The sequence below is a fragment of the Mobula hypostoma genome, chromosome 7 (assembly GCF_963921235.1).
Source record: "Mobula hypostoma chromosome 7, sMobHyp1.1, whole genome shotgun sequence".
In the NCBI taxonomy this organism is placed as follows: Eukaryota; Metazoa; Chordata; class Chondrichthyes; order Myliobatiformes; family Myliobatidae; genus Mobula; species Mobula hypostoma.
In genome coordinates this window covers 124554753-124580190 of record NC_086103.1, presented here as the reverse complement: position 1 = coordinate 124580190, position 25438 = coordinate 124554753, and the positions used below count along the sequence as shown (strand labels likewise).

At 40.3% G+C, this 25438-nt stretch overlaps 1 protein-coding gene across 2 annotated transcripts in view; it reads left to right on the top strand.

The window, feature by feature from the left end:
• LOC134349008 (ankyrin repeat domain-containing protein 42-like) overlaps nucleotides 1-25438 on the top strand; it is a 43781-nt gene that overhangs the window by 2110 nt on the left and 16233 nt on the right. The window contains exons 2-8 of one of the 2 annotated variants that reach the window (XM_063052844.1): nucleotides 205-365; nucleotides 2093-2200; nucleotides 2786-2905; nucleotides 3546-3681; nucleotides 8211-8411; nucleotides 8682-8807; nucleotides 20072-20177. In XM_063052844.1, the coding sequence (XP_062908914.1) occupies nucleotides 205-365; nucleotides 2093-2200; nucleotides 2786-2905; nucleotides 3546-3681; nucleotides 8211-8411; nucleotides 8682-8807; nucleotides 20072-20177 (958 nt within the window). Of the gene's footprint in view, nucleotides 1-204; nucleotides 366-2092; nucleotides 2201-2785; nucleotides 2906-3545; nucleotides 3682-8210; nucleotides 8412-8681; nucleotides 8808-19044; nucleotides 19112-20071; nucleotides 20178-25438 lie in introns of those variants that run through there. The other variant, XM_063052845.1, reaches the window with a different exon arrangement.

Here is a 25438-nt window from a genome sequence, read left to right as displayed (position 1 = left end):
TGGCCTTTACATCCTCTACCATTCCTCAATTATTTTCAAGCTGTTTCTGGTGCTTGTCCACCCTTCCTGAAAAGTTCTAAAGAAATGAGAGGCAATTGTTATTCTCTATATTTTATAAGTGCTAAGGAGCCCAGTAATATTGAAATGATGTTGTTATTCTCAATTGCCATTGCGTTAATTTTATTTTCGAATGTTGTTTAACAGATGCCAGGAAGAAGTGCTTCATCAGCATTCATGATGCGGTTAAAGCTGGCAATGTGGCGGAACTTGAGTTGATGGTGAAAAATGGAGCTGGCATTAACGAAGTGGATCCCATTCACAAATTTACTCCATTGCAATGGGCAGCACTCTCTGATAGTTTAGAGGTGAAACATTATTTGCCAGTGTATCAGCAGATAAATATGGTGCATTGAGGAGAAAATAAATCAGCCATGATTGAGTAGCGCAGCATTCAGATGGGCTGAATAGTCTAATTCTGCACCTGTCTCCTGTGGCTTTAATTGAGCGACCATATAACAGCTTAGCAATAGTTTGTCTATAACGGTTATGGGCTCATTTTCCTGGGTTCAGGTAAGCAGGTAATTAGATGGAGAGAGTTGCTGCCAGATCCTGGGAATAATTGTTTTGCTGTTAATGACTGCTGGCATTGTTGAGCAGGATTGTTTCCCAGGGATACAAGAGTATTCCATGGTCTGCTGCTCTGCATTTGGCTGACAGCAAGTTGTTTTAATCTTTCTCCACTGCAGTGACCCAGATGCCCTTGATTTTCAGTTCCCCCCCTCCCCCTTCATTGTCTTCCTGTAAAATCCTGTGTACCATGTTGTTATGTTTTGTAACTTCAAAACATTAAACTAATTCAAAGGAAGATACGGGAGTCTGAAATGTGAGGCTAACTTTGTGTGTTTACTTTAAGTGACACATGCATGTATCATGTGGTAGAGTGACGTATGTAATTCACATTTATCCATGTAATGCACAATGAATTACTTAAACAAGAATGCTTAATCAAACTATATATATATATAGAGAGAGAGAGAGACAGGATTACTCAAACATTATTGAAGTATTAAATACACAGCATTCCTCCCTGCTTGGCTTTAAATTCTAACTTAATATAGCATGCATCTCAACTATATACACAGTGTACCATAAAATACAATATCATACAGACATCCACAGCATAGTAAATTTTAAATGGTCCTATTCGGGCCTAAAAATTTAATTGCTGTGGAGGCTTTCTTACTGTTGTGGGATAATGCCTTTCTTGACAAAGGATGTCACTTTCAGATTCTGGGTCCCCCTCCATGGTGGTTGTAGGAGTTAACCCTGAGACTGCAGGAAGTGGTTCTGACAACTCTGGACTCCTCTCTTCTCCTAGTTTGTGCATCTTGATCTTGGGAAAGTGCATTTAGTTCATTCTCGAATATTCTTGGAATATTAAATACATAACGTGGTCAGAAAGAAACTAACACAGAAGTTTTAGCAAAGCCATGTGAAAATCAAAATGAAAACAAAAGAAAAGTGCAGAGATTGTGACTAAATAGAGATTTGGAGTTTATTAAAGGTTGTCCTAAATAAGGTTAACAGTTCCATTACTACCTAGCACTACCACTCTTATATTTCAGTCTCATCTGCCTTCTGTTCATTTCTTCTCTTTTTATCCATCTTAAAACTTATTTCAGGTCATTGTAGAAGAAATAAACCTTAACTCTTCAGAGATGCTGTCAGTTTTACTACTACCCGTGTATTTCACAGTAAAAGCAAGCTAATAAACTAATAGTACTTACTCACGTATCTTGCTCATTTCCAGTTACTGAGTGCCTTCTGTTTTCAATGTTTCTGCCTAATGTTGTTAAAGAGTGGAAATAAAAGCTAGTGTTACATATGTTAAATGATTTCACTGAGAAGCTGAAGATGAGTAAGAAAGTGAAAGCTTTGAGATACGGTATGATATAGAAGGTCCTGCAATAATACTTTATTTTCTCTTCGACCACCTTGGTTTTTCATAATTAATTGTAATAACTATTCAGATCTTTGTGAATTGGCACAGTTAAAGGAGCAGGATATTTATGATTCATTTGATATGTTGCAGTGCCTGCATTGGTTGCTATGGCATGGTGTGGATATGACAAATGTAACTCCCAGGGGCTGGACTGCAGCCCACATTGCAGCCATTAGGGGCCGTGATGCCTGTATGCAGGTAAAGTATCTCAATTGTTTATATTCTTCTAAAATAAATATTTAAAATAATTTTGGTATTTTATAGTACTAGAGAGAGGAGACAGGTGACTAAATAGTGCAGTAGTCTTCACATCAAAAATTTTATTTCAAAATTCAACAGACTGAGGGAATGAAGGTAATATCTCTGTTGGCCATAATAGTGCAGCATCCTTTATCTTTAAACATTGTTTATAAACAGCAATATGGAAGATCATATAGATGTTGATAAACTTGACTTAATAATCCCCTGTTCTTTTTGCCAGGAGGCAAATCTAGGTAACTGCAACTCGTATGTTATCAATACATCTTATCAGAATGAATGGTGGTTAGTGTGAAAATCCATACAAATACCCACAAAATCCATCTTTTGAAATTTGGATTATGGTTTATCATTCTGAAGGATGTTCATCAAGAGTTTAACTTGCAACTTTTTGTTACCTATCTGAGTTAGGCTCACTCCCAGAAGTGATGTTTCTCAACATTGTATCTGCATTGTGAAGTCTTAAGATGATTTCAGGTTTTATCATAAAAGCAGTCTAAGCTGGCTCTGTGATTTTCTCCTCAGGCCTTGATAATAAATGGTGCAAATTTAACAGTGAAGGATGATAGAGGCTGTACTCCATTGCACCTGGCTGCTTCACATGGACACTCGTACACTCTTCAGACGATTCTTCGCAGTGGTGTGGTAATTACCTGTCAGGACTGATTGATATTCATGTCTCAAGAGGAGGATGGGAATTTTTGGGAACGCAGTAGGATGGTGGTTACATTAGTGGTATGGTAGCCTGAGGCATGTACCTTTGATCTAGAGATGTGAATTTGAATTCCACCATGCCAGCTGGGAATTTAAATTTTATCATCAATAAATTTGAGATAATTATAAAAGAAAACAGTGTAAAGGTGACCATGAGGTAGGAACAGATTATCATTAAAAACCCATCTTGTTGGCTATTCATTTTCAAACCTTCACCAGGTCTCGGTGAAATGTGGTGTTAAATGCACAGATAAGTTGGCTTGCAGTCAAGGATGGATAACAAATGTATCCTGTGAGTGAATAAATATCAAAAATCTGAATGGAAAGACAAACTTACACCATAGAGATAATAATAAAAACAGATGAAATTATTTGCTTTTGTTATTGCTGAATTAAATTTACATTGAGACATTAAAATGGATTGGATAATTTGAATACTGACCAAAGTGGAAAGCCCTATATTATTTTATTTTATCATGAATTTGGGGTATGAATACACATACAACACACAGTCTGCATTTACTGATTTCGGAGCTATAAGTCAACTTTTTTTCTATTTGTTTATACTCAGGATACTAATCCGGCCGATAAAAACAGTTGGAGGGCAGTTCACTACGCTGCCTTCCATGGAAGGCTGGGCTGCTTGCAACTTCTGGTCAGGTGGGGAGCAGATGTGGATGAAGTGGATCAGGATGGGAACTTACCAGGTATGCAACTGCTTTAATCTCTCAGACATAGGTAGTTGCCACTGGTAAGAAATGCTCAATTCTCACAAGTGCCAATCAAATATGAAGTCATTCAACTACAATTTAATCTGTAAGGCTTTTGTCAAAAGCACGTTTTTAATTTTACTTTTTATTGAGATACAGTGCGGAATATGCCCTTCGGGCTGTGTCTCCCAGCAATCCCCTGATTTAATCCTAGCCTAATCATGGGACAATTTCCGATGACCAACAGACCTACCATCTGGTACATTGTTGGACTGTGACAATCTCCATTGAGAGAATCCAACTTTCTCTATTTGATGTTCAGTGATATGATACAGATCCTACAGCCCAGCATGAAAATGAGTTGAAATTTAACTGGACCAGCTGCACAGGAGGTGTGGATAAGAGAACAGGTCAAGGAATGGTAATGCTGTGGGTGATTGATTCATCTCCCTCTTCCACTTGAACTGTCATTAAGTACACCACTGGCATATACAAGTCAGAAATTATAATATCTAGCAGCACTCAAAAAGCTTGATACCATATAGAACAAAATAGCTGGCTTGATAACCTACATATTCATTTCCTCCATCACCATGGCACTGTGACTGCATCTAAAGTGCACAGCAACAATTCTCCAAAGCTTCGTGACAGCGCAGCCAAACCAATGATTTCAACCACACCTGCAGGACCTTTCCACTAGCCAGGTTGCAACCACTTAGCAATGTGTAAACAAACCGAGAGGCAAATTACAGAGAAACCAGACTAAGGAAATTTACAGCAGTCAAGAAGTAACTTTGTAGCAAAATGGAATGTTGTGATTTTATCTTTTGGCATTATATTTTGTGAAAGAAAGTAAGGGGTGAGACTGTTAGTGAATGGGAATGCTAGGTATTGTAAATTGTCTTTCATTTCGTGAGTCCTTCATGAACAGTTTGGGCAGAAATGATCTGTCTAGTTTCTGCCTTTCCCGTCTTTCCCTTATTCCTGCTGTTAGAGTCATACAGCAAAGAAAAAGACACTTCAACCCCACTTGTCTGTACTAACATAAATTAGTAACTTCGGCTAATATCCCTCTAAGCCTTTTCTGTTCACATACTTGTCATATTAATATTGTTATTGCACCTGTTTCCACTTCGTTTTCTGGCATCTTATTCCATGTAGGCACTACCCTTGAATAAAGAAGTTGGCCCACAGGTCCTTTTTAAGTTTTTCCTCTTCTGATCTTAGACCTTTGCCTTCTAGTTTCTGATTCAAGTTCCCTGGGACAGAGAACTATGTGCAATTGCTCTTTCTAGGTTCCTCATGATTTTATTCACCTCTATGAGGTCTCCACTCTGTCCCCCACGTACCAGGTAATATAGCCTGCCCAGCCTTTCCCTCAAGTCCTCGCAGCGTGCTTCTAAGTCTTCTTTGCACTTGTCTTATAATTTTAACATCAGTGGCTGATTATAGTCCATTGGATGATTGCTGGACCTATTGGGACGCTGAGGCCAAGTTGCAGCGTTCAGATTAGGATTAGGGTACAGTACAATTGGCCCCAGCATTGCAGGGGTAAGGAGGGGCATGGAAATTCACCGAACTCACCGAACTTGGGGGGTGGTCAGAGGCCTTCATCCTTTGGGCCCACTGACCTCTGTCCTTGACCACGGGGATCGCTGGACCATCATCAGCACCTGTCACCCTGATCTCCATCCTCTGCCAGTGGTGTACTTAATGACAGATCATGTGCTGGCATGGCTTTCATCATGTACATAAGTTCATGGGTTTATGACATTGATAAAGGCTATTTTTGTCACCCAGTAGCCACTGTTTGGATTGCCTGATTGCTTCAAACATAACTGGGAGAACTCACTAACTCGAAGTGAAGGCTGGCAGGGCGCAGTGTAATGATCTGCATGAATCATTGCCAATATTTGCACAAGGCATTGACAGGAATGTGACACCTGTTACTTTTGGCATTAAGCTGTACTGATGTGCATCACCTGCAAAATAGTGTGTGGATGGAACATAGAAATCTACAGCACATTACAGGCCCTTCGGCCCACAATGTTATGCCAACCATATAACCTACTCTAGAAACTGTCTAGAATTTCCCTAGCACATAGCCCTCTATTTTTCTAAGCTCCATGTACCTATCCAACAGGCTGGTAAAAAAACATTGTATCTACCTCCACCACCGTCACCAGCAGTGCATTCCACGCACCCCCCACACTCTGTGTGGAAAAACTTACCCTGGCATCCCCTCGGTTCCAAGCACCTTAAAACTGTGCCCCCTCATGTTAGCAATTTCAGCCCTGGGAAAAAGCCTTTGACTATCCACACGGTCAATGCCCCTTATCATCTTCTACACCTCTATCAGGTCACCTTTCATCCTCTGTCACTCCAAGGAGAGAAGGCCAAGTTCACTCAACTTGTTCTCATAAGTTACTCCCTCCAATCCAGCCAACATCCTTGTAAATTTCCTCTGCACTCTCTATAGTATCTACATCTTTCCTGTAGTAGGGTGACCAGAACTGAGCACAGTACTCTGTGGGGTCTGACCAAAGTCTTATATAGCTGTAACATTATCTCTCAGCTCTTGAACGCAATCTCATGGTCGATGAATGCCAACACACCATAAGCTTTCTTAACAACACTGTCAACCTGCGCAGCAGCTTTGAATGTCCCATGGACACGGACCCCAAGATCTCTCAGATTCTCCACACTGTCAAGTGTCTTATTATTAATATTCTATTCTGTCTTCAAATTTGACCTACCAAAATGAACCACTTCACACTTATCTGGATTGAACTCCATCTGCCACTTATCAGCCCAGTTCTGCATCCTATTGATGTCCCACTGTAAACTCTGACAACCCTCCAGACTATCCACAACAGCCCCAACCTCTGTGTCATCAGCAAACTTACTAACCCACCCTTCTACTTCTTCATCCAGGTTATTTATAAAAATCACAAAGAGGAGGGGTCCCAGAACAGATCCCTGCAGAACACCACTGGTCACCATCCTCCATGCAGAATATGAACCATCCACAACCACCCTTGACCTTTTGTGGTCAAGCCAATTCTGGATCCACAAAGCAAGGTCTCCTTGCATCCCATGCCTCCTTACTTTCTGAAGGAGCCTTGAACGGGGAACCTTATCAAATGACTTACTGAAATCCATATGCACTACATCCACTGCTCTACCTTCATCAATGTGTTTTGTTACATCCTCAAAGAATTCAGTCAGGCTCATAAAGCATGAACTACCCTTGACAAAACCATAGGGACTATCCCTAATCAGATTATTCTCTCCAAAAGCTCATAATAGTTGGCAGACCAGAAGCTAAGCCATAACTAGTTAGTGATCCCTACAAATGGCGCTGGTCCTTTGAGCTGCTGAACAGATATTTAACTGTGTGAGGTTTAAGAGCAGTGTGTTGAAGTTTAAAATGTCAATGTGGGCATTGGATTTTCTTTGCTTTCCAACTGAAACCAGGATTGGTCTACTCTGCATGCTCACCTTTTTTTTTTGGGGAGGAAATGCCTCATTAATGTGGCCCTGTCAGAAATAACAAATGCTATTGTTGAGGTTCAAACCACTAAAGGCACAAAGAGAGAAAAAAAAACTAAGAATCTGAATTAGATTAGATTATGAGAGCACTCAGTCCTCTTTTATTGTCATTTAGAAATGCATACATGCATTAAGAAATGATACAATGTTTCTCCGGAGTTATATCACAGAAAACAGGACAAACCAAAGACTAGCACTGACAGAACCACATAATTATAACATATAGTTACAGCAGTGCAAAGCAATACCATATTTTGATGAAGAACAGACCATGGGCAGAGTAAAAAAGAAGTCTCAAAGTCCCGAGTCGATCGACTCCCGAGTCCCCGATAGCAGGCAGCAAAAGGGAGAAACTCCCTGCCATAAACCTCCAGGAACCGTCAACTTGCTGATGCCTTGGAAGCAGCCGACCACAGCTGACACTGAGTCCATCCATCGAAAAACTTCGAGCTTCCGACCAGCCTCCCGAGCGCCATCCCCTGCCGAGCGCCTTCGACCTCACCCCGGCCGCTGAAACAAGCAAAGCCGAGGATTTCGGGGCCGTCTGCTCCGGAGATTCCGGTTACCACACAATAGCAGCGGCAGCGAAGTGGGCATTTCAGAAGTTTTCCAGATGTTCCTCCGTGCTCTCACGCCTGTCTCCATCAAATCAGAATTGTGCACCGTCTCCTACTTGACAGATTACAGACATCACCACCGAAGTGACCACGCATACTGCCGCCGCACCGCCATCTTCTCCTCCTCATTGTGTAAGGCAGACAGAAATCCTGAGTGACTCGCATCAGCTTTCTCAGAAAATCTCTGCCACAACCAATCCAAGTTAAATTTTGCCAAACAAAAACAACTATGGTGTTAAAATACAAAGGATCATTGCACGCTTTATTACATATAACATTATTTCTACAATAATTTATTTGTGTTATTTTCCAGGCAATAAGGTTATATTGTACCTTTCTTTGCCCTTTGTATTGTAGCTCATCTTGCGGCAATGGAGGGACATCTGCACTGCTTTAAGTTTCTTATCTGTCAAGGAGTAAGCACGACACATATATTGACAGCGAGGAATGACCAAGGTGAAACCCCCAACGACCTTGCAAAGAGGTTCTACAAGGACAACATAGTACAGTATATTGCAGCTGTGGAACACGAGCGGGATCACCAAGATGATGAAGAAAGTATGCGAAGTGAATGATTGATGGTAACAGTAGGCATGTGTTACACAACAGGAGCAGAGGGAGTGTGTGTTGAGGTACTGGAACAGTGGGCAAGAGTTTGGGGATGCAGGAGTAGCTGAAGTGTGTGCATGACATGATAAGGAGGAGAGTGTACGTTCTTCAGAGGAAAAAAAATCCAAAAGGTAATCGCTAAGTGGGCAAGGTGATATTTTCTCAAATGTTTAAAATCATGTTTGCAGGTAATCTTTTCCTTTTTGGTACCATTTTCAGATCTTGCATTTCCAGCTCATGTGAGTGCTTTCAAAGGAGATCTCGAGGCTCTGCGACAGCTAGTGGAATCCGGAGTTATTAACATCAACGAGCGAGATAATAAAGGCTCCACACCCATGCATAAAGGTCAGCCACCATCCTTTGTCCAACAACATGAGTTGTCAATAAAAATCATTTTGGTCAATTGTTGCTTACTGCAAGATCATTATCACAGGGCTTTTAGTTCTGCAACCTTTATTTTTGTGCTGATTGGTGAGGATACAAGCCACCCAAAATACTAAATTGATCAAGAAAGTCTATTCGGCTAAAATCTGCCCACTGTTCAACAAGATTGTCACTGAAGTAACTTGAAGGTGGCTGAGGTTGGGTGAAGTGCAAATTTTTACATTAATTCGGAATGTGTGCTCTTTGTGCTTTGGGGATGTTGCTAAGGCAGAAATAATTTTGGGAGCAAGATGAAAACGATCCAAACATTACTTTGCAATCTTATTCATTTTATTTTTATCCTTTTTATATCAAATAATATGTGATTATTGCAGGAAGGTGCTGCTGAGATAAAAGAACAGTGAAAGTACTGAATAGAGGGGTAGGCAAAGGGGTCTGAGCAGCTCATTGCATTCTTTCTCTTATATTATTTATTATTTTTAAGATACTAGCTCTTTTAAATTCACCTGTGGCCTAGCCATTTTTCTTTTTTTTTAATTTTATTTTTATTTGGATAAGGAATTCACAATTATCATGTACTTTTTTCACACATATAACCTTTTCCACTTTTTTTATGTATAAAACTACAATTATTTATACATTCTTAAGTACACATTGAGATGATATAAAAGGAAAATAAACATTTAAATAGATAATTATGTACTGTGGTAAATCTAACCTATTAGGCTAAGTAATGAAATTAGTTGTTAAGAAAAATGGTAATAATAGTTTCCATACAACCCTTCTGGACCATTTCCACTGGTCCAAAATGTTGCATACAAGCCTATATACCAACCATTGTAGGTGTTTATATCCCAATTTGTTCGTGCTTGTTCCTGCCCGCAGACATAATTATCCAATCCCTATGTACTTATTTACTTAATTTTTTCATTTTTTTTTTATCCCTTTCCCAAATCTTTCCCTTTACTTGTGTTAATTCTCTATTTTCCAAAAAAAACACAAACATTTAGACTAGGGGTGCTTACGTTAGCAATATTACTGTGTTGATGAGAAGAGCAATATAAATCATTAGGAGAGTCATCTAAAGTCTGCTCGCATTGGGGTTATATATTCAATCCATTTATTCCAGATTTGATAAAATGTTTCTTTTTGAGTTCTCAGGGAGTAAGTCAACTTTTCCATTTTAAATATTTCCAAGATAATTTCGTACCAATCTTCTAATGTAGGTGGTATTGGATTTAGCCATTTTCTAGTGATTGATTTCTTACTTGCCGCTAAGATGGCCTGCAGCAACTTTATATCTTCCTTCTGTTCAAGGAACAATACATGCCTCAAATAGAGCGTCTCAAAGTTCAGAGGTATCTGGGACCTAAGTACCTTAACTAATGTTCTATGAATACCTTCCCAAAATAGACTTAATTTAGGGCAATCCCAGAAAATATGAAAATGATTTGCCTCCTTGGAGCCGCACCTTCTCCAACACATCACATTTGTATCTTTATATTTTTCCTGATATGGGGTCTTGAAGTATCTTATAATGTTTTTCCAACAATGTTCTCTCTAAGTCAAAGAATTACTCGAGGACCGTTGAAAGCTGCAGATTTTCCCCCAAGCCTCCTCTGAAAGTACCAACCCCGCTTCTTTCTCCCACTTCTCTTTAATATACAGTGTATTTACATTTTTAGCATGGGAGAGTGCATTATATAGGCGAGAAACTGATTTACTAGTTATTGAACTGCAAGCCGAATTCAGAATCTTGAAAAATTCTAATTCTACTGTTGATAGGTCTGTATATCTACAACTCTGGTTAACATAGTTTCGTATTTGAAGGTACCTAAAAAAGTCATTATGTTCTAGGCCATGTTTGTCCTGCAGGATTTGGAAACTTTGTAATACTCTTTTATCTATAAATGAGAGGTAGGTTGTAAGACCTTCCTTTATCCATAGCTCAAATCTTTTATCTCCTCTGTTGGGAAGGAATTCGGTATCATATGCACACCATCTAAAGAGTTTTAACATGTTATTAATTCCACATGAATTAACCACCTTCTGCCATACTTTTAATGTAAGATTTATCCAAGCATTATTAAATTTTTTCAACTGGGCCATCAATCCTTTGTCAGCTATTGAGGCCTAAAGAGGAAAACTGTCAACTAATCCAAATTCTATTTCCTTCCATCTAGCCTTATATTCCCTATTACACCAATATAACAGAGGGGTTATCTGTGAGGCATAAAAATAATTTCTCAGGCAAGGAAGAACAATACCTCCTCCTTCCTTCCCTAACTGTAAGGTGTTATATCGAATTCTAGGTTTCCTTCCTTGCCAACTGAAGCGGGAAATCCATTTGTCCCATTCCCTGAATTGATTATCATCCACCTCCACTGGTAAAGTACGGAAAAGATATAATAACCGAGGAAGAATATTCATTTTTATAGTATTTATCCTTGAATTTAAACTTAAAAAGGGGATAAGATTCCATCTATGCATATCTGCTTTTATCTCTGAGATTAATGGCCCATAATTTACCTGTGACAGTGTTGAAAGATCCTTCGGCAGGGTTATTCCTAAATATTTTAATGATTTAGCTTCCCACTTAAGATCGTATGTATCCTGCAATTTTTTGGATGGTGTATAATTTAGGGTCATAACCTGCGTTTTCTTTACATTTATTTTATAACCTGATATTTTCCCAAAGTCATCCAACAGTGTAAACAATCCTATAAATGATTTTTCTGGTTCACTCAGATAGACCAAAACATCATCTGCGAATAACGCCACTTTCTGTTCAATCTCTGCCACCTTGATACCTTTTACGATTTCGCTCTGTCTTATTAGTTGGGCAAGTGGTTCAATATATAGCGCAAAAAGGAGAGGAGAAATTGGGCATCCCTGTCTAGTGCCTCTCTCTAAAATGAAGGAGTCAGAGAGGTCCCCATTTATCTTAATTCGGGCTGTAGGGCTGTCATATAGAGTCTGAATTACTTTAATAAACCTTTCTTGAAAGCCGAATCTTCCTAACGCTCTGTATAGGAATGCCCAACTAACCGAATCAAAAGCTTTCTCAGCGTCCAATCCTACTACCATTGTCTCTGTCTCGTTCTTATTAACCTGTTCTAATATGTGCAGAGTTCTCCTTATGTTGTCCTGTGTTTGTCTTTGTTGAATAAATCCAGTCTGGTCTAAATGGATTAGGCCAGGTAAAAGCTTTTCCAATCTGCGCGCTAATATAGATGTAAATAGTTTGTAATCTAAATTAAGAACACTAATTGGCCGATAATTGCCACATTCTAGTTTATCTTTACCCTCTTTAGGAATAACTGAAATAATCGCTTCTCTCCAGGAAGGTGGAGTTTCTCCTCTCTGCAAGATCCAATTAAAGGTGTTAAGTAGTAATGGGGCTAACTGTGTCTTCAGGGACGTACCACTCTGAGGTAAACCCATCAGAACCCGGGGACTTTCCAGCCTTTAACCTAGAGATGGCCACGTTCAGTTCTTTGACAGTTACTGGTTCTAATAAACTTTCATTTTGTAAATCTGTAAGTTTAGGTAGATCTAAAAAATTCAATACACTGTCTATATAGGGCTCATTGGGGGCCCGGGGTTGGGAGTACAGCTCTCGATAATATGTTTCAAAACTCTCTTGAATTTTCCCTATTGTACTCTCCACAAGCTTTGTCTTTGGATTCTTTATTTTATGAATTGTATTGTCTGCTTGTTGTTTTCGTAATTTATATGCTAATAATCTAGCTGATTTACCTCCTACTTCATAATTCTTTTGTCTCAGGTAAAGAAAATTTCTTTGAGTTTCCAACGTATAAATATCATCAATTTCACTTTGCAATTTCCTAATTTCCTGTTTTCGATTTGAATTACTTTTGTTGCTATCTACAACTTGAAGTTGTTTTAATTTTCCTTGAAGGTCTGCTAATTTTTGTGCATTGATTTTTTTCATGTGAGTAGTAATGGAAATAATTTTCCCTCTCAGTACAGCTTTCAATGTATCCCATAAAATCACTGGTGATGTTTCTCCCGTGTCATTAAGGTCTAGATATTCTTTGATTTCTCCCCTTAATCTCTCCATTACTTTCGGGTTATTGAGTATATGTGAGTTTAGCCTCCATAGTGTTTTCCTCATTTTCCTTTCCAGGATTAGAGACATAGAGACTGGGCTATGATCCGACAGATCAATTGTTGCAATATTACAGTTTTTTATCCTGAGTCTATCTGTATTAAAGATAAAGAAATAGCCTATCCTTGAATAGGCTGAATGAGAGAAAGAGTAATATGTATAATCTTTACTAGTAGGGTGTAATTCCCTCCAGACATCTATAATTCCCAACTCCTCCATCAATGAATTCACTTTCCGAGTCAGAGGTTTATTCTGAGTAACTATTCTTGAAGAATCTAATATAGGATTTAATCTAATATTAAAATCCCCTCCACAAATTACTACCCCTCGAGAACTGACCATTAGGTCAAAAATGTGTCTATAAAATGACCATTCACTACCTGGAGGAGCATAAACATTCAGCAATGTTATTTCTGTACCTTCTATTCTTCCTGTGATTTTTACAAACCATCCTTCTTTGTCTCTAGTCTCTGAAATATGTTCATAATTAAGAGTACTTGATATTAAAGTAGCTACCCCTCTTTTGTGACTCAATTTATATGATGAATAAAATACATGCTTAAAGCCCATTCTTTTTAATTTTCCATGTTCAGATTGGCTCATATGTGTTTCCTGGAGGAAAGCTATTTGTGCCCTCACTTTTTTCAATTTAGACATAATCTTATTTCTTTTAAATGGATTCAAAACCCCATTAACATTATAGGAAATTATTTTTACCAATTCAGTTTGCATTTTTCTCTAGTAGAAAAAAAGCACTCTCCTTTTCTAACCAAACAGTAAGCAATCCCTTCTCAACAGTAAACCAAGACATATAACCACACCCTAGACATTTCTGAACGTATAACATTTGAAAAATTTTCCCGACTTCCCAGAGTGAGGCCTGAGCACCGACCCGCCTCAGTTCAGAGGGATAACCTCTATCTTCACCCTGTGTTAGAGGGCCCTCAGCAGTTTGAATAATCATAGAGAATTTTCTCCTATTTATGTCTCGACCATATTGCTATCATTCAAGTTATTCCGCCTAGTTTATTTTCAGTTACCAGTTTTCATTTTACTTTTAAGTCTGATTTACTCTTTTCAGTCATTTCTCTTAATTAATCTGTATTCTCTGTACATTTGCCTCTGAATATTTGCAGCTTTTCCTTGTAGTTTGACACTCTGGTTCGAGTGGAGCGTCCTCGCCCCACTAACTGCCACGACTTCTGCCGAATCCTCTCCAGTAGCGACTCCGGTTGGGTGATAACTTTAATAGGTAGTCCCCGGTCCGCCAGGTCCGACGTTGCCTCCTCCACTGTAGCGTAAGTTTTTGTCCCTTCGTCGTAAAAGACTCTCAGCCGAGCTGGATACAGGGTCTGGAATCTGATGTTGTTTTCCTTCAGGACTCTCCATGTTTCCGTATATTCTTTCCGTCTGGCAAGAATCCCCGGTGCGTAGTCGTGGTCTAAACTGATTTTGCAGTTGTTCCACATGAAACCTTTCTTTTGCCATGCTCTTTTAAGCACCTCTTCCTTCGTTCTGTAACTGAGAAATCTGATCAGAATCGATCTGGGCTGGGCGCCTGCCGGAGGCTGTGGTGCCAACGCGCGGTGAGCCCTTTCTATCTGTAGGTCTTTTGCGGCCGGTATATCAAGGTTCTCTCTAAGCAGCTTCTCCACGAAGGGAATCATCAATCCGGGTTTTCCTTCGGGAACTCCGTAGATCCTCACATTTTCCCTTCTCGAGCGGCCTTCTTGATCTATTAGTTTCCACTGGAGCTGGTCTTGTAGCTTCAGCATTTCTGCTATCACTTCCTCGGCGTTTTGTAGCTTCTCTTCAATTCCAACAATCCTCACTTCGGCTTCATCTATCTGTGAGTTAGTTTTTACTATTTCTCCTTTAATATCTTCCAGCTGTTTGCTGTTATCTTGTCGGAACTCGCGAATCTCTCTGAGAATCAAAGACAGAGTCACTGATTCCTCCTCATTATCTCCGTCCTGGCTTGCTGTGGGGGAGCTAGGCCCGTCGCCTTGCTGCATCTCTTTGTTTATCAGCCTTCGAAGCGGTCTTTTTATTCTTGTTCTTAGACATCATCCTTGCCCCTTTTATTAGTATAGTTATGCAATATTAAGTATTTGTCTAAATTCGATTTTGGGGCAGTTTACCTTCTTTTTTGTCGAGAGACCTTTTCCTTACGCCGCCATTCCCTTGATGACCCGGAAGTGTTCGTCGTAAATTTATTTTCAAAGTACATATATGTCACCATATACTACCCTGAGATTTATTTTCTTGCAGGCATTTGCAGTAGAACAAAGAAGTGCAATAAAATCAATGAAAAACTACACAAAGACTGACAAACACCCAATGTGCAAGAGGGCAAACTGTAAAATAAATAAATAAATAATAATAGTTAAAAAAAAATAAATAGTACAGAGAACGTGAGTTGTAGAGTCCTTGAATATGAGTTCTTGGGTTGTGGAAGCAGTTCATTGTTGAGGTGAGTGAAGTTATCTACACTGGTTCAGGACATGATAGCTGAAAGGGAATAACTGTTCCTGAACCTGGTGGTGTGGGACCTAAGGCCCCTGTACCTCCTTCCTGATGGCAGCAGCGAGAAAAGAGCATGACCTTAATGGGAGGTGTCTGGGAGGTTGCGGTTAATGCATGTCATGACCAGCTTCTTGAAGCATAATATGATGGTGGGTGTAAGAGCCAATAGGTGGAAGTAATTGTCTTGTTTTTTTTAGGTACTGGAATTGTAGTTGTCTTGAAGCAGCTGGGAACCTCAGATTGAAGCAAGGAGAGGTTAGAAATGTCCCCAAAGACCCTTGCCAGCTGATTTGCGTAGATTCTAAGGACACAGCCAGAGATGGGGTATGTGTCCTGGTTGGAGCACTGGATGTGGAATTCAAGAAGCAAGCATTTACCATTTCAACAGACATCATCAGCACCTCGCATTACTTGGATAGAAGTAGTGTAGATTAATTCTGAGATGAATTCTTTCACTATCCTTATAGAATAGAACATAGAATAGTACAGCACAGTACAGGCCCTTCGGCCCACAATGTTGTGCCGACCCTCAAACCCTGCCTCCCATATAAGCCCCCACCTTAAATTCCTCCATATACCTGTCTAGTAGTCTCTTAAACTTCACTACTGTATCTGCCTCCACCACTGAATCAGGCAGTGCATTCCACGCACCAACCACTCTCTGAGTAAAAAAAACCTTCCTCTAAAGCCCTTACCTTAAAGCCATGTCCTCTTGTATTGAGCAGTGGTGCCCTGGGGAAGAGGCGCTGGCTATCCATTCTATCTATTCCTCTTATTATCTTGTACACCTCTATCTTGTCTCCTCTCATCCTCCTTCTCTCCAAAGAGTAAAGCCCTAGCTCCCTTAATCTCTGATCATAATGCATACTTTCTAAACCAGGCAGCATCCTGGTAAATCTCCTCTGTACCCTTTCCAATGCTTCCACATCCTTCCTATAGTGAGGTGACCAGAACTGGACACAGTACTCCAAGTGTGGCCTAACCAGAGTTTTATAGAGCTGCCACATTACATCGCGACTCTTAAACTCTATCCCTCGACTTATGAAAGCTAACACCCCATAAGCTTTCTTAACTACCCTATTCACCGGTGAGGCAACTTTCAGGGATCTGTGGACATGTACCCTGAGATCCCTCTGCTCCTCCATACTGCCAAATATCCCTGCCATTTACTTTGTACTCTGCCTTGGAGCTTGTCCTTCCAAAGTGTACCACCTCACACTTCTCCGGGTTGAACTCCATCTGCCACTTCTCAGCCCACTTCTGCATCCTATCAATGTCTGTCTGCAATCTTTGACAATCCTCTACACTATCTACAACACCACCAACCTTTGTGTTGTCTGCAAACTTGCCAACCCACCCTTCTACCCTCACGTCCAGGTCGTTAATAAAAATCACGAAAAGTAGAGGTCCCAGAACAGATCCTTGTGGAACATCAGTAGTCACAATCCTCCAATCTGAATGTACTCCCTCCACCATGACCCTCTGCCTTCTGCAGGCAAGCCAATTCTGAATCCACTTGGCCAAACTTCCCTGGATCCCATGCCTTCTGACTTTCTGAATAAGCCTACAGTGTGGAACCTTGTCAAATGCCTTACTAAAATCCATATAGATCACATCCACTGCACTACCCTCATCTATATGCCTGGTCACCTCCTCAAAGAACTCGAATATCAGGCTTGTTAGACATGATCTGCCCTTCACAAAGCCATGCTGACTGTCCCTGATCAGACCATGATTCTCTAAATGCCCAGAGATCCTATCTCTAAGTATCTTTTCCAACAGCTTTCCCACCACAGACGTAAAGCTCACTGGTCTATAATTACCTGGATTATCCCTACTGCCTTTTTTGGACAAGGGGACAACATTCGCCTCCCTCCAATCCTCTGGTACCATTCCCGTGGACAATGAGGACATAAAGATCCTAGCCAGATTTGGTTCAAGTAGTAGAGTAATAACAAAGTTTATATTTTGAAATATTTTTATTTTGATTTCATTCCATGGAACTGACACAATGATAAAGTAAGAACAAGGTATTTTTAGCATTGCCTGACTGAAATAACTCAAAGGAACTCCATACATTTTGTTACCTAAATGCATGCTTCACTAATTCTTAAGAGCGATCTTAACAGAAGAAAAGACTTATCACTATTTGTAGCTTAAACTATTCTATACTAAATACTGAAGCAAGACTTGTGTACATTATTAATGCACGGATATGTATATTCTTAGTGTGTGGCGTATCAGGGCATCTTAACAGTTTGTCAGTTCTAGTAAGAAAGTGAAGTATCTAAGGCCTCCTTCCAGTTGCAGAGGACCCACAGGGAAATATTTCAGAATTTACTGTTGTGGGAATAATCTGGATGTTTGTTCCATTTGGATGAACAGACAGACCAACTTTTTGACATGCATGTTAATGATTGATGTCAATCAAGTTAAATGTGAATTACTTCCCACAGCAGCATGAATGCTTATTTTCAGGACTAGTGTGGCTTCTCACATAAACTTGCTGTACCATAACCTGAGAAATTCCCTCATTGGTATTTGACCGATGCAGAAATTAATATGATACCATAAACATGAAGTAGGTATGCTATCAGAATTAAAAAGTGACAGAAGTTATCCTTCACTCGTACTGACCATTAGTCAACTGCCAACTCAGCATTATGCGTAGTTTCAGTCACTGAAGCTCGGGAAAGATAGACTGGTCCTGGAGTGGATACAGTACAAATTCAAAAGTATACGGGGTTAAAACTATCTGGGATCTAAGTGGGCTACCAGTATTATGACAGTTTATAACTAGCACTCCCTATTGGTTGAAAGATTGGGTGTTGGTATGATTGAGGTGGTTAACTAATTTGAAATGGTAGATATGTAAAAAAAACTATTTCTTCCAGTGAGCCCATCAAGAACAAGAACTAATTTACATTAGGACAAAATTACTAAGGAATTAAATCAGGTAACACAATCTCAGGTTACTGAAGATTTAGAATTTCGTCACATAGATGGCTGCAGGTGTTGGGTCGTAATCACAAAATACTCTGCAGATGCTGGGGTCAAAGCAACACTCACAACACGCTGGAGGAACTCAGCAGGTCGGGCAGCATCTGTGGAAACGATGAGTCGATGTTACGGGCCGGAACCCTTCGTCAGGACTGTAGAGGGAAGGGGCAGAGGTCCTATAAAGAAGGTGGGGGGAGGGTGGGAAGGAGAAGACTGGTAGGTATCAGGTGGAAAAACCAGTAAGGGGAAAGATAAAGGGGTGGGGGAGGGGAAGCAGGGAGGTGATAGGCAGGAAAGGTGAAGAAGGAATAGGGGAAAACACAATGGGTAGTAGAAGGAGGAGGAACCATGAGGGAGGTGATAGGCAGCTGGGGGAGGGGGCAGAGTGACATAGGGATAGAAGAAGGGAGGGGGAGGGAATTACCAGAAGTTGGAGAATTCTATGTTCATACCAAGGGGCTGGAGACTACCTAGACGGTATATGAAGTGTTGCTCCTCCAACCTGAGTTTAGCCTCATCACCTGTACTCTTTTTCCATAGATGTTGCCTGGCCTGCTGAGTTCCTTCAGCATTTTGTGTGTGTTGCTTGAATTTCCAGCAACTGCAAATTTTCTCCTGTTTGTCGGCAATGTGACAGAGTAGACTTGAGGGTCTGATGGGCCATTTCTTATTCCTGTACACATTTGAGTGTGTGAGGGTGTTGTTAGAACAATTCTTCTCTCCTCGGGTAAGTAATAGAAAATTGAAACAAGCAGTCTCTATTATTTTTTGGTGCAATCATGTAACCTATAATCATTCATACTAAACCAGATATAAATTAATTCATTTACAAAATGGACAAAGGAGAAATTTTAATTCCTGGATGAAGATCCAGTTGGATATTTGAGCTACTGTAGGAGATATAGTTCGTCCTTTTAAATGAACAGACCTTACTGATATGTATCAGTTATGCGTATTCACAGGCAGGTTGCTGGCTTTGGAATTACTGAGGACATGTGCTGAGAGGGTATTAGCCAGCAGGTTTATCATATAGGGATGGTTCGTCAGAAAAGCATGCTGGATGATGAAGATGGGTAGTGGGGTGGGGTGGGAAAATGTGCCTATTCTGCTAGGCCATACACAGGTAAGGTTTACGTACATGACAGGGCCTCTTTGTAAACGATAGAATCACTCGTGGCTGTTCAGTAAATAGTTTAATTGGGGTTAACAGTTATTTGTATTTGCTTAATATTTTAGCTGGATATTGGGAGGCTTCAGCTGCATGTGAAAACAGCTGTCTTAAAATAATTACCAGGCAGCAAAAGCAACCCTGCAATTTTTTGTTTTAAATTCATCTTCTGTCAGAGTTTCTCCAAAAACTTTGCTGGAAGAGTTTTCATCTGCAGGCTATGAACAATGAGTTTCTTTATTGTTGATTTGAATACCAGTGATGTAATATACAAGAAAAAGCTGCAATAATGGAAGTACCATGAGCAACAAATAATCCTGTACCCAATTGAAATGTTTCTTTTTTCTTATTGGCTGGACTGAAATATTTCTGACTGCCACTTGCAATTCTAATTCTTAGCTGCTGGGCAAGGTCACCTTGGCTGCCTGCAATGGCTTATAGAAATGGGAGGAGACCACTATATTAAAAATGATGCTGAAGAGACACCGATGGACGTGGCTAAGAGGTAATGAGGACAGAAGGTACAGAGACAACATAGAGCAAACAATTAATGTTTGGAGTCAGTGACCTTTCCTCAAAGTTTAAAAATTCAGAACTTACATCAAGTTTAAAATGCAGGGGAAGTGCAGAAGGGAGGAAAGAACTAAGGGTAGAATGCAGAAGAAATTAGATGTCAATGAAGGTTCTTAGTCATCCAGGTCATTGTTTATCCAGCAGTAGTAAATCAAGGCAACTGGACTTGCTGTGTTATCTGTGAATTGCTTAAAGGTATACCAATCACATGAGGGTCATTAAGAGTCGTAGAGGTAATGAGAGGGTCATTAATCTTATCCTTGTATGGTGGAGATGTGAACTGTTGTGGAAACACCGGGGTAGAGATGCTAGGACTGCACTGCAAGTCTGATAGGTGGTGTCGTACCCCAGCCCTCTGTTCAGGGATGGGTTTTTCCAGTTTGACATAGATGGCTTCATTAACTTGTCTTTCAAACCATCTAAGAAATTAGGTGAAAAATATTAGTGCAAGCAAAAATAGGTGGCAATGGGAGAAGTAAAAAAACAAAAATTGGGTTAGAGGAGATGTAAATGGCCATAGCAGAGTCCTTAAGCTGTTGTTGAACTTGGTGTGGAGGATGGATGCTGTAATGTTCCTAAAGTAAGGATCAGGGGTTGTTCCTTCTTTGGAATAACATAAGATGTGAAGAACGGGGAGATAAAGTGGTGTAGAGAATTGAAGTTACAGGAAGTTTAGTTTAACTCTTGTCGGATGAGTATAGATGTTCTGCATTTAATTCCCCCGAATTAGAGGAGACCACATAGTGAGAGACAAATGCCATGTAGTAAATAAGTACAAATACAAATAATTTGGGAAATGACCTTGTGGGATCGTTAAGGGTGAGGTACAAAAAGAGTGACTGTGAGAAGTCTGAATCTGCTCCGCCGGGAGGCAGCAGCGGGATGAGCAACATCTGCAGCGTTGCTGAGAGTAGATATAAATGGAGCATCAGATACGTTGAGAATGGTCACCTTGGGACTGACCATGTTATTCAAGTATGGGTTTTGGTGTGGAGGATGAGTAGTGCTCAGGTAAATGTTATCATCTCTTCATATTGAACTGGTGATGAAGGATCTGGGAATTAGGGTAGTAGAATATAATTCCTGCACAATGTGAGAGAAGAGGGACATTTCCAATGTCCATGACGACAATTCCTGAGGGAAGTGCGTCCAGCTGCAACTCCTGTCTGACTGTTTTCAGCAATTGGAGCTGTGGTTGGACTTGCTAATGGAGCATCCATATTGCAGAAGATATCATAGATGGGATATTTAGTCAGTTTGATTTATTAGTATGTTATATTTTATTATGTTCAAAATTTCAAAGGAAATATAGTATATTGCAGTCTGCTAACATACCTCATTGATGGTAGTTATAGTGCAAGCTCAATCTGCTACGTAGTTAAAATGGAAATGAGAAAATTCACAAATGGTGCGTGGAATTATTTGTAACCACACGAAGCACATTTCAAAATTTTGTCCTGATGAAGGGCCTCTGTCTGATACGTTGACTGTTTATTCATAAACATAGATGCCGTCTGACGTGCTGAGTCCCTCCAGCATTTTGTGTGTGCTGCTTTCAATATTTCTGTTTTACACCAGTATTTTTGCAAATTAACAGAAAAACTTTCACCATAAAAGGCAACATTTGTAAGAAGTGGCTTGAGTAAAATCTGGAAAAACTATACAAAAATTATACCTAATCAATTAAAATTATATACAGTGGCATGCAAAAGTTTGGGCATCCTTGGTTAAAATTTCTGTTACTGTGAATAGCTAAGTGAGTAGAAGATGAACTGATCTCCAAAAGTCATGAAGTTAAAGATGAAACATTCTTTTCAACATTTTAAGCAAGATTAGTGTATTATAATGTTTTGTACAGTTTTAGAGTGGGGAAAAAAAAGGAAGGAGCACCATGCAAAGGTTTGGGCACCCTAAGAGATTTGAGCTCTCAGAAAACTTCTACCAAGGTCTCAGAACTTAATTAGCTTGTTACAGCTATGGCTTGTTCACAGTCATTGTTAGGAAAGGCCAGGTGATGCAAATTTCAAAGCTTTATAAATACCCCGACTCCTCAAACCTTGTCCCAACAATCAGCAGGCATGGAATCCTCTAACCAGCTGCCTAGCAGTCTGCAAGTGAAAAGAAATGATGCCCACAAAGCCGGAGAACCCTATAAGAAGATAGCAAAGCGTTTTCAGGTAGCCGTTTCCTCAGTTCATAATGTAATTAAGAAATGGCAGTTAACAGGAACGGTGGAGGCCAAGTTGAGGTCTGGAAGACCAAGAAAACTTTCGGAGGGAACTGCTCATAGGATTGCTAGAAAGGCAAATCAAAACCCCCGTTTGACTGCGAAAGACCTTCAAGAAGGTTTAGCAGACCCTGGAGTGGTGGTGTACTGCTCTACTGTGCAGCGACACCTGCACAAATATGACCTTCATAGAAGAGTCATCAGAAGAAAACCTTTCCTGCGTCCTCACCACAAAATTCAGCGTCAGAAGTTTGCAAAGGAACATCTAAAGAAGCCTGATACATTTTGGAAGCGAGTCCTGTGGACTGATGAAGTTAAAATAGAACTTTTTGGCCGCAATGAGCAAAGATATGTTTGGAGAAAAAAGGGTGCAGAATTTCATGAAAAGAACACCTCTCCAATTGTTAAACACAGGGGTGGATCGATCATGCTTTGTGCTTTTGTTGCAGCCAGTGGCACGGGGAACATTTCATTGGTAGAGGGAAGAATGAATTGAATTAAATTCTAGCAAATTCTGGAAGCAAACATCACACCGTCTGTAAAAAAAAGCTGAAGATGAAAAGAGGATGGCTTCTACAACAGGATAATGAACCTAAACACACCTCAAAATCCACAATGGACTACCTCTAGAGGTGCAAGCTGAAGGTTTTGCCCTGGCCCTCACAGTCCCCCGACCTAAACATCATCATGAATCTGTGGATAGACCTCAAAAGAGCAGTGCATGCAAGACAGCCCAAGAATCTCACAGAACTAGAAGCCTTTTGCAAGAAAGCATGGGCGAAAATCCCCCAAACAAGAATTGAAAGACTCTTAGCTGGCTACAAAAAGTGTTTACAAGCTGTGATACTTGCCAAAGGGAGTGTTACTAAGTACTGACCAAGCAGGGTGCCCAGACTTTTCCTTTTTTGTTATTTTGAAACTGTAAAAGATGGAAATTAAAAAAAAGTAATCTTGCTTAAAATATTAAAGAAATGTGTCATCTTTAACTTTATGCCTTTTGGAAATCAGGTAATCTTTTACTCATTTAGCTATTCACAGTAACAGAAATTTTGACTGGAGTGCCCAAACTTTTGCATGCTACTGTATAAGTACTGTCTTTGTAAATGGGATTTCAAGTGATGGTGGACCGTAACTCTGAAAATCCTTGGTTAATACCATAAGACTCTTGCATAACGTAAAGGAGGGGGTTATAGAAATAGTTAAAACTTGTGCTTTCAGGAAACATTAAGGGACTGGAACTTCTGCTTTACCGAGCAGGGCCATTTTGAGGGAACAGCACGATGCTGAGAATGGAAATGTGAGTGGCTTGTAGCCTTCACTATAACCCATCATATGTTCAGCAGAGACCAGATCTGGCCTGTAGTCATAGAGATGTCGATCATGGAAACAGGTCCTTTGGCCCACCGAATCTGTGCCAGCCATCAACCACACATTTACACTAAACTAACATTAGTTCCTTTTTTTTCATTCTCCCTGTGTTCTCATCATCTTCCCTCATATTTCCCCACTCAACCTATGCAGTAGGGACAATTTCCCTACCAACCTGCATCCTTTGAGATGTTGGAGGAAACGAGCACACAGAGGAAACCCACGCAGCCACAGAGTGGATGTTCAAACTGCAGACGGAAAGTGCCCAGTGTCAGGGTGAAAAGGAAGTCTCTGCCGCTGTGAGGCAGTGAATCTATTAGCTGTGTCACCGTGCTTTCCTCCGCAACCCAGCAACACTGTGCTGCCCAGTGACTGGGGTGTTCATTCAGTAAGTCGTTGCTCTTGATCCCTGATGTATTTTTAAATGTATGGCCAAATAGAACAGGGAATGACGCCTGGTCTCTAGGGAAACACTCCCTCTTTCTACCTGGAGAAAGCCACTCTCAGGCAGACCTTTCCAGACGCTGACAGTGGCAGGTGCTCATTGCAGACAAGATAATTAAGGGTTGTTATTTTGCACTGGGAGTTTTGGCAGGGCTCCAGGTGGTTAGCCTCATGGTGTTTATGCTAAGGTGTGCTGCTAAACAGATTGTTACCCTGGATACAGTCAATAAAAGAAGCAGCTGAGGTCACACACAGGGAATGGGCTGCTCATTAAGTGTGTGTTTTTATGTAAAACAAATAACCAGCCCCTTACTACCAGTCTTCTGATACAAGTTGAGCCTGTATGGATTCCCCTCTAATATAAAATCCATTTAAAAGCACTCACAGTAAACTTCTTTTGTTCCAGCAACTGTTTTGTGAAATGTTAATTGAATTGATCTGGAGGTAAAAGGAGAATATCCCAAATCCGAACGTTTAGCTTGGTGAAAAAGAATCTCTGAATATTTCAAAGAGCCATCTGAAATTAGAAACAGATTTTATAGTTCTACTGACCTTAAATTTGTTCTTGGTCCTTATTTTAAAACTGTGTATCTAATAACAGATTTATATTGCATTCGGATATACATTTACTGCAGATGAAATTCTCTAAAATACAGAGATTATGCAGATACTGGAAATCCAGAGCAACACACACAAAATGTTGGAGGAGCTCAGCAGGTCAGGCAGCATCTGTGGAAATGAATAAACAAATGCCAAGACATTTCGTTAGGACTGGAAGGGGTAGACGACAGTTTATAAGGCTGGGGCTGGGAGAGGGGAAGGAGTACAAGCTAGAAGTGATTGGTGAAGTCAGGTAGATGGGAAAGGTAAAGGATTGGAACAGAAGGAAACTGATAGGAGAGGAGAGTGTGAAAGTGAAGAGGGAGGGGCATTAGGGGGCAGTTGAGAGAGGTAAGAGGCCAGAGTGAGGAATAGAAGAAGAGGGAAGGGGGAGGAGAAAAAAAGAAAAGAAAATGCCGGAAGGAGAAATTGATATACATGCCATCAGGTGGAAGCCTCCCAAATGGAATATGAGGAATATTTGCTCCTCCCCCCCCCCCCGGAGAGTGGTCTCATCGTGGTAGGAGTGGAGACCATGAACCAACATGTTTGTA